The sequence below is a fragment of the Pimephales promelas genome, chromosome 11, assembly GCF_988280905.1.
Source record: "Pimephales promelas chromosome 11, fPimPro1.hap1.1, whole genome shotgun sequence".
Classification (NCBI taxonomy): domain Eukaryota; kingdom Metazoa; phylum Chordata; class Actinopteri; order Cypriniformes; family Leuciscidae; genus Pimephales; species Pimephales promelas.
This window is the reverse complement of record NC_142779.1, coordinates 22777218-22787954: the sequence shown is the minus strand read 5'-3', so window position 1 is coordinate 22787954 and position 10737 is coordinate 22777218. Positions and strand designations below refer to the sequence as shown.

Sequence of the window (10737 nt, the reverse complement as noted above, 5' to 3'; positions counted from 1 at the left end):
CAGATCATGATGTAAAGATTTATATTTGTCTGCAGAAATAATTTGTAAGCATTAAAGAATATAAGAATGATAAATTCAGTAAAATATGCACAAACAATTAGGCCTCCATCAGGAATTTATATAACTGATCATGTAACTTACCTATGAGTGTATGAAAATACATGCATGAGCATAAAGCACTGTTTCCATGGAGACAGCTTAATACATCCAGATATGAGGTTTAAATCATTTATGTGACATAAAATACCCATTACTGGTTATTTTTGTGTTGATCATTCCTGGCCAAAACATACAATTATGGTGTACATTCATTATTTCCACCGCAGAAATGGACAAGTAAAATATAATTATCCCTGCATCCATCTCTCATTCACCTCTATCTGTCCATTTTGACATAATTGACTCTTGGGGCTCAATTATTCACAGGGTTACCTGGGCAACGCTGCTCGCTGCATCTGCGGACCTCCTCCCCACTGCCATCGCATGGCTGCCCTGTGACCGCCAGCCCCTGGCATACGCGTACCCTCCGCTGCCAACCACCGTCACAGGACTTAGAACACCCACTCCATGGAGCCCATGCGTTCCACTGCCCATTAGCTGAAAGACACATAGACAGACTGTCAACTCAAGTCACATTAATTTATGTAGCACTTTATGCAATATTTAACGGAGGCCTGCTAGCAACTGACGCTAGACGCTTCGGTCTTTAGTGTCCTTGTTAGCACGGCTGCCTCCTGGAGGTTACGTTGGTGCCGTGACCCGGATGGGAGTGAGGTTTAGAGGTTTAGGGGGGTGAGTGTAAAAGAGGACAGCTATTAAGAGCTGTGTGAGTGAGCCTCACCCCCCAGCTCTCAAGAGTCGGACTAGTGACTGACTGACGCTAGAGGCTGCGATCTAGAACGTCTTTCTTTGCGCCCCCGTGCTATGCCGGTTTGGATCCCACTCACAGCGGTGCGAGTAGAACCGGAGGGGTTGCAAATATAGATTGTTTCACAGTAATAAACAGGAAAATAGCAGAATCAATAGCCCTTTCACACAGCAATCCTGCTAAATTACTGTAAAATTGCCAGAACGGCATTACCGGTAAATAAAAAAAATGTGCTGTTCACACAAACAAGAGCATTCTGGCTTTTTACCCGTAACATACCATTCACACATCAGTTGCCCTTTTTTTTAACGGCTTCTGATTGGCCCAAAACACTTCTTACGTCATCGTGTTCTGACCTCGTATGAGCAAAGTAACGGTAATCTTCATTCCGTTTTCACACAGTAAATAAACCTGTGATTTACTGGTAATGTTACAACTTCCTTTGCTGGTAAATACCGGTATATTTGAAAAGATCTTCTTCACACATGATCTGTTGCCGGTAATTTACCAGTAAAGACTGTATAGCCCCTTTCACACAGCGCGTTGATCCTGGGAAATTGCCAGAATGCCTTCTGTGTGAACGCAAACACCCAGGATTGATACCGGCATCGATGCTGGGTTGGGGACCTAGTAACATTGCCTGAATCAGTCCCGGAACGTGAACAAAAGCCAGGACCAATGCCGCAAAGGGTGTGTCATAGTGATGACGGTCGTGCCATCGCATGACTCTGTTGCTCTTTGAAAGTTTGTGTTCGTCATCAACAAAGAAAGGACGAACAATTGTCTGCAAACTGGAACGAAGCAGAGACCAGGAGCTCCTCACTATCCGCGCTGAAGCTGAGATCGTTCACCAGCTTTGTGGAGCGGTGTGCGCGTGTACATGTTTTCAACGCGTACGTTACACGTCTCATCCTGACGTCCAACCCGGTCTCATCCCAAATCGTCATATAACTGACGTTTTGGGACGTCTTTTGACCATACGTCAATATTCGCCTTTTTAGGGCCCCCTTAAACGTCGGTAGATGAGGTTATGGGATCCTAACTCTACCCCATACCTAAACCTAACCCTAAACCTAACCCGTCACCTAACTGACGTTAAAGGTAAAGCGTCGGTTGTATGACGGCCCGGGATCGCCATCTACCGACGTTTAAGGGGGCCCTAAAAAGGCGGATATTGACGTATGGTCAAAATACGTCCCAAAACGTCAGTTATATGACGATTTGGGATGAGACTGTGTTACGACGTCATGTGTATTTCCGGGATCTTTACGGGTTGTGTGTGAACGCACTCACAGATCCTGACAAATCACTGGCAGTGTGAATGAACCGAAATCAAACAATCCCAGGACAAATGCAGGGTCACTTTATTCGTGTATTTTCTGGAATCTCTGTGTGAAAGGGGCTAATGATGCAAACTTCATCAAATATTAGACAAATTCAAATTCTAAATTCTAAACCAGCTCTAAAAAGACAGTAGTGTCATTATTCAGCTCATTTTAGTGCTAGTTCAGTTCAATAAGTGTATAAAGTTAATCAATTATGAAAAAGTTAAATTCAGCAATAAGCACCTCTACAGAAGGCAATAATGTCATTAGTCATCTCAAGTCAGTTCAATGTTCATTCAATTCAGTTCAATGACAATGTCAAGATTGCAAAATTCATCAATTATGGGCGCCCATTTGTGCGCTCATGGGTGTGCTGGTCTGAAAACGAGGTGTGTTCAGGCATGTTGGCGCTTTGCTTTTTTGAGGCAAATTATTATTTTTTTTATTATTTTTTATCCATCAACGTGATTGGATCGAGTAATCGGTCTCCATCATGTCAATGAAATTGAGGGGGGAAAAAAACAGCCAGTTCTCCTCTGCTAAATGAACGAATAGTGTGATTTATGATTCCAGACTGCGTCACAAGTCAGACTATCTGCATCATCATCTCTCACATTACATCTTTCAAGCTCGATAATTACATTAAACCTTTTTGTGGATGTGCACACTTGAGAGTTTTTCAAGCCATCTTCTGTGAAAGTTTTACATGAAGTAACATTATAAAACACACTCGTTTGCAAAGGAGGGTTTGACGCATTAAAATCCATCCAGTTTCTTGTCATGTTGACATGCTCTAGAGGCCAGAGACGCAATAAAACCAGATTTTTGGCAGAATCCGCTCTTGATCTAATTAATAAAATCATTACCACGAGACTTGCAATGATGGGATATTTGTCTCTGCTTTATGAGCATGAGTGTGCCCTACAACTGGGATAATAATTTTCCTCACTTTGCCAGTCCCGAAACACATTTTATGGTAAAGTTTTAAAAGGCTTCGGGATGTTTTACGAGGATCTAATGAATGGAGTAAAATATTGTTTCTTGGCATTGGAAAGGGAAAAGTGAAAAAAAAAGACAGATGTTGCCCTCAGTTGTGCTATAAATCATGTGTAAGCGAGGGCATGTTCACCTGTAGACCAACATTCACCTGTGCTGAATGTACCTTGCGTTCAAGGACGCATTTACATTAACATTTAGACTGGCTGCTGGAATGTTACTCTGAAATCAATAAATATGGTCAAATCATATAAAAGCACTGGGAGATAGGGTATTTGACCTCCACGCAGCTTCATATAAAAGCATTTAATCAAGGCACCTCAATAATTCTGTCACAAGGTTCCAGTTAAAAAAAGGCTCTATAATTTGTACAAGCAAATACACAATTTAACACTCAAAAGCAAAAAGTCTTCACCGTAAATCTATCAATCGCCATATATGGACGATCTTTAGAAAAAAAATTGATTTGCATTTGCATATGCTTGCAATAAGAATCAGTTAATCTATTGATACAAATGTACTTCTGTGTACCAACGTTTTGACATTGTAAATAATACCTGCATATAATTACATATACTTTCTGTAATTAATTACACCGTTGAGCCTAAATGTACCACCGAACCTCTCCGTAACCTTACAGGCAGTGGTGGAATGTAACAAAGTACAAATACTTTGTTACTTTACTTAAGTCAATTTTTCACGTATCTTTACTTTACTTAAGTAGAATAAATAGTGCATACTTTTTTACTTTTACTTCGTTACATTTTGCAGCAATTATTATACTTTCTACTCCACTACATTTCTACAACTTCTGTTACTTTTTCATTACATTTTCTGATCAGTTTTTCCCCTGCCAAAACGTAATCTGACCATGCGTTCGTTGCACGTTTGTCTCACCAGTGACGTTTGGTTGCCATATAGATACATCAACTAAATGCGTCTCGCACGCAGTGTGTTTTTCGTGCAATTTATATGTGGAAATTTGTTTTTATGTGCATAGGAAACGCACCGTGTGTAATAGGCCTATACATATGGTTAGGATTAGCCTATGGCAAGCCAAGAGATTCAGAATTACACCATAAATTAATCGAGTTTACTGCCAAACATAGTTATTAATATATAGTAAGGAAAAGCATGATGTGTATATTGCCTAATTGCAAGCTTGTTTCAGAAATGGTGACAATTTTTTTCCATAATTATTGAACATCATTATAGGAGTATTAGGTGGAATGAGTTAGAATTAAATGTTTTATTAATCATTAGAAAAAAATAGACATTAAGAGAATAAATTGTTATGCAAGTACTTTTACTTTTAATACTTAAAGTACATTTAAAATCAGGTACTTTTTACCTGATTTTAAATGTACTTTAAGTATTAAAAGTAAAAGTACTTGCATAACAATTTATTGTTCAATATGGTATGGTATGGTTGTCATTGTGTTACTTCTACTTTTACTAAAGTAAATAATTATCTGTTTATTTGTACTTTTACTTAAGTACTGAGATTCAGTACTTCTTCCACCACTGCTTGGTATCCTCAATAGCTGCACAAGTTTTTTTTCAACACAACATGGACACAATAAGTACATTGTACTTATTTTTTTTTAATTTTTTTAGGTAAGTACAGTGGTTAAAGACCTAATATAAAGTGTGACCTTTATTTTCTTGTAATTTTGACTTTGCATCTCATATTTTGAGCACCATATCACACCATATCAACTGCAACGTCACGGTTAAATATATGCAAGGAAGATTAGTATTGTAATAATTATATTATAATAATTAATTAATAATATAAGTATTATAATCAAGACATCATAAATAAGTATACACTCTAAAAAATGCTGGGTTGTTTTAACCCAACTTTGGGTCAAATATGGACTAACCCAGCCGTTGGGTTAAATTTTTACATTACATTTTTAACCCAATATTTCAGGTTTGTCCATATTTGACCCAAAATTGGGTTAAAACAACCCAGCATTTTTTAGAGTGTAAGTACATATTTTGGTGTCGACATTACTGTTGGCTATCTGAAGGCAAGGCAAGGCAAGGCAAGGCAAGGCAAGGCAAGGCAAGGATATTGAACAATTTATAAATGTAAGTCGATATAAATACTTAGATATAACACACACAAATACACATAGGCCTATATATATATATATATATATACACATACACAATATATATACAGTATATATATATATATGACACACACACACACACACACACACACACACACACACACACACACACACACACACACACACACACACACACACACACACACACAAGGTTTGGGATCGGTAAGATTTTTTATGTTTTTAAAAGAAGAGTCTTATGCCCACCAAGGCTGCATTTATTTGATTAAAAAATTGTGAAATATTGTTACAATTTAAAACAATTATTTTCTATTTGAATGTATTTTAAAATATAATGTATTACTGTAATGGCATCATTAGGCTTCATTACTCCAGTCTTCAGTGTCACATGATCCTTCAGAAATCATTTTTTGCTGCTCAAGAAACATGTTTCTCTGAATTGCTAGAACACATTTTTTGAATCCATCACTTCCTTTCTCCCTTTTCTATTTTATCTGTTCTCAAAGTCAAACAATGCTTTCCAATCATACACACAGTGAGTCAATATTATAACACTACAGATGATTCATTTGAAAAAAACGCAGAACGCAAAGCACACAGTTACAAAAACAAAGTATATTGTAACAAAGTAAACAATTTTGCAATTACATTAAAAAAAAACGTTCAGTAGTAATGACAACTTACAGTAGTAAGGTGAATAAATTGTGTGGTATTTTACTGAATATTGTATAGTAGGCATATGTCTGTTCAGCACTTGTATACTGTGAAAATACAGTGACCCATCTGCAAAATTCAGTAAAAAACAGTACACTCAGAAGAGTTGTTCTCTTCAAGGTCAGTGTGAGAATCATTCTGCTTCAGCATCATGTCTTCATGTTGGGTCCAGCCTGAGGACTTTATTCACATCACAGACACTGGCATCTTTGCAGGCAAAGGGGAAAACCCTGAAGCCAGATCCAGCCCTGACAACATGCAAACCTTGCTCTTTCTCGTCCTCATCCTCTTCCTCCTTGTTCACAACCTCTAACACTCTTCCTCCTGTCCCTCTTATTTTGTTTCCATCCAGTGTTGGAATCAACATTCGGTGCAACATTTTGAGTCAGTTTTGGCACTTTGAACTGACGTGTATTATGTACAGTTAGTTTGGTCACATCATTAGAAATAAGTGTGAACAATTTTGAACAACCGTGTTGTAGTTGTGTTTAACGTTTGCCTGCATGTGTTCAGTGTTTTGAGTGAGTGAGTGAGAATGTGTTTAGAGTGCATGAGATTTGCAAACAGATTTGCAAGTACCTGAACTAGTTTAATGTTTTATTGAATAGGTGATTTATTCGACAAATTAAGAATTAAGATTATTAAGAATTTGGTTCAGAGAATGGGGTTTAGTGTTTTAGCAATTCAGAAAAAAAACTGTATCATTATCAATGTTCAAAGCCGTTATGTAATTTTTTTTAGGATTCTATGATGAAAAGACATTTTTGTGAAAGAGAAAGCCTCTGTAACATTATACACTACCGTTGAAAAGTTTGTTGTCAGTAAGAAATGTTTTGTAAGAAAAATGGGTGGGGGTGGGAGAAAGCAATAAAAATAAAGCAAGGGTAAAATAACTTTTATTCATTTACACTTTTATTCAGGATGCATTAATTTGATCAAAAGTTACAATAAATATATTTATTATGTTAATATATATATATAATCAAATAAATGAAGCCTTGGTGAGCATAATAGACTTAAAAAAAAAAAAACATTAAAAAAAATCTTACAGATCCCTACCTTTTTATATATTTCATATATAAACTCTGAAAAATACATATTAATGACACATAAAAATAGTTTACCAATCCCATGCTGTGGTTATGCTTCCATTTTAGCTTTGATGCTACAACATAGCACGTCTCACACTGTAAGCAGCTTCAAACTCGCTGAGACTCTCTGTTATCATGAAGCACATAGAGCAAGAGTCTTCCAGCTTACAAGCATCATGCTGAGGGGCTCCTGTGTGTTTTAAAGAACTACCTGCCAGGCACAGTGTGTGGGCGCTCTCATGCGAGACCCACCCCCACGGTCTATCAACACAAACTTAAGATAATGCCTGACACAGAACAGTCTCTGAATGTTGAAGTGATGTCATAGTTAGCTTGGGGATAACATCAATGTTTTTTAAAGGTATACTCCACCGTTTTTTTGTTTTTTTTTCATATTTAACTATGTTATTCCCTTAACTAAGACGAGTTGGCCTTAACTCCATCGTTCTGGTGTGAAACACTTTGATAGCACTTAACTAGCCCAGTTCATTCAATATGGGCCAAGCAGAGAAGTGCATGCACTGAGACGACAGAGGTATGTCAACTCGTATTAGTTAAAGGGAATAACATACAGTATGAATGTTTAATATGAAAAAAGGTGGAGAATCCCTTTAAAAACAAGTGTTATGGCCTTATCTCTATCTGTTGCTACATGTGTAATCTAACTCATCTCCACACTGGCGTGATTACTTCGACTTCCAACCGGATGGAAATGGATAAATACTCTAAATGTTCTGATCCAATTTGACTTATAAGGCTGCCCGAATCACACAGTGTTCCTTCATCGGCCAGAGGAGAACTGGTCCTCTGACTGAGCCTGGTTTCTCCCAAGGTCTTTTCCTCCATTCTGTCCCTGATGGATTTTGGTTCCTTGCCACTGTTGTCTTGGCTTTTGGCTTACTTAGTTGGGGACATTTAATATTCAACAATATTATAGATACATTATTATAGATGCCGTACTTAAGGAGGACATTGACGCAATTTTCTCTGAGAAACAAACTTTTTTGTATTATTTTCATTTTTTCACTGTGAAGCTGCTTACAATATGTATTTTAAATAGCGCCATATAAATAAAGGTGATTTGACTTGACTAAGATAGAGCATATTTTAGGAAATACACTGTTTTTAGATTGTACAATCTTTCTCTCCAGTAAAATGAAACAAAAATATTGATGACGCAATTCCATACACTACTGGTCAAAGGTTCGGAATAATTTGGGAAAAAAAAAAAAATGTTTCAAATGTATTTGAAAGAAGACTCTTCTGCTCAGAAATTTGAAATATTATTTAAAATAACTGGTTAAATGATATATTTTCAAAAATAATTTATTCTTGTGTTGGCAAAGCTGAATTTTCAGTCTCATTTCTCCAGTCTTCAGTGTCACATGACCCTTCAGAAATGATCAAATCGATTTGGTGCTCAATTCTTATAAATTATTGTTGGTACTGAAATAGTATTACTTATGAAATTATTATTAATATTGAAAGTGGGTTTTGCTGCTTAATAACCGGGATACATTCTCTGATTAATCGAAAGTTGTTTAAAATAGAAATCATTTTGTGTGAGCACAAGAGACTTCTTTCAAAAACATAAAAAAGTAATATTCCAATCTTTTAGAATCCAATCTTTTCACTGATGTAAACTGTACACATTTTTTATACTGTATATATTTTAATTTTGGGGGGAAATGCTTTGAATCTTCTGCGATGAGCATGTTTTCAATTTCTGAATTAAAACACATTTTGATACTTTTGAATTATTTATGATCTTATATATATATATATATATATATATATATATTGTATTGTATATATATATATATATATATATATATATATATTTACAATCCTCATGGTTGAGCATTGAACCGACAAGTCCTTTGATTTGACTCAATCCAACTTCCTGTTTCACAAGACAACAATAAAGATGCTCGTCAGATGGAGTCATTAAAACAAAGACCTTACATTGGATACTGAAAGAACAAACACACATAGATTTCCCTTCGAATGAATGTCGTACCTGTACACTCCGGATTGGAGCATTCTCTGCTCTCCGCCCAATGTCCTCTGCACTCAGATCCCCCATGAGCAGCCGCTGAGCACTGCCTCTTCCTCTGCTGCGTCCCGTTGGCACAGGTCACTGAGCAATCGCTCCATGCACTCCACTCCTGCCACTGTCCGTCCACTGTGGGCGCCCATGCAGAATGCAAAAACAGCATCCCAAACAGAGAAGAGAAAATATGGCAGAGAGAAGAGAGAAGTACGTTTATATAAGCTAGCTTTGGAACATCTTACTAACCCAAATTACCTGCCACATTTATGTCCTAAAATAAGGTGAAGTGTGTAATTTTGGTGCCACTAGTGGTGCCAAATGGAACTGCAAGGGTTCTACAGGGCACAACATAACATTATATGCTTGCAACATCAAGGTCATGGGTTTGATTCCCAGGGAATGCATCGACTTTGGATGAAAGCTTCTGCCATGTGCGCAAATTGCTTGAAAACATTAGTGCTAGTACAGAGTATGTTAGTATTGCATTTAAAAAAAGTCAAGGAGAAGGGTGCAATTACTTTTCTATGCAACAGTACTTATGATTTTGGACAATGGGCAAAACAAAATGCATAGAGGGACTTTTTTGACACGCAACAACTCAGAATAAACACCTTAGCAATCAAATGCCCATAGCAAGGCCACACAAAACAATGGTGGTAAGCTTTTGCACAATTCATGAAAGCTATTCATGTTTTCACTATAAGATAAACATCTAGTTGTATATCTATAATACAAATAATCTAGTTATATTAGAAATAACGTTTTGACACATTTCACCTTCCAATGTTTACTTTAGCTTTTATATAATATTTGCTGTATTGAAAAATGTACAATTACAAGTATGTAATTTCAATTTCAATGTAATCAGGATCAGGAGAGAGAGAGAGAGAGACAATCACATACATTTGGAATCGAGGCTACTGTCAGCCTGAATAACCCCATTAGCCCCGGGGAAAGAGGTAATAATACTGCCTTAGATAGCTTGCTAGTCTCAGCCTCAGACGTCACGCCCACGGAACGTTGGCTAAACGTCTGATGCATATGGTACACTTAACTGGAAACACTTCAGGAATGTCGAAGTCGTCATCTGATTGGTTGAATTTTATCGGATTTCCGGGGGGCGTCAGTGTCGCGTTTATTTTCGGTCCGCCGGGAAACAAAGCGCAGATGTGTGATTGCGGAAGAAAAACTGTTGTGTTTATATGAGTGGCCTATGTGAGTGACAATGAGCATTTCTCAAGATCAGCTAAACGTAGTTGTATGTCCCCTCCAATCTATTATGGAAGATCAAGTGAAGTACTTAATTGCGAAGGGTATATCAGCTGCGTTTGTGGACAAACATGAAACAGACGCTGACATCGCAGCTGGTCGCGCACACTGGATTATAAGGCACATAAGATACTGCAGAGTCAAACGTTTGACTGGGTTTGCGTTATGCATCCACTAGATGTGCTAAAGGCTAAAGGGAATGTAGCGAGTGCGCGGCGCCGGAGGTGAGGCGTTTATTTAGTAGGCGTGAGCGCACTGGGGCGGGGACGTAACTTACATTCGTGTGACAAAGCGGACATAAGATGGACATGAGCGAGTTCGT

At 37.4% G+C, this 10737-nt stretch overlaps 1 protein-coding gene across 4 annotated transcripts in view; it reads right to left on the bottom strand.

Annotated features, from left to right (window-relative positions):
• The window catches only part of adgrb3 (adhesion G protein-coupled receptor B3), a 224932-nt gene that overhangs the window by 104637 nt on the left and 109558 nt on the right, over positions 1-10737 (bottom strand). For all 4 annotated transcript variants that reach the window (XM_089117199.1, XM_089117200.1, XM_089117201.1 and 1 more), the window contains 2 exons: positions 9114-9278; positions 433-597 (listed from right to left, as the gene is read on the bottom strand). In XM_089117199.1, coding sequence (XP_088973325.1) covers positions 433-597; positions 9114-9278 — 330 coding nt within the window. The remainder of the gene's footprint in view (positions 1-432; positions 598-9113; positions 9279-10737) is intronic.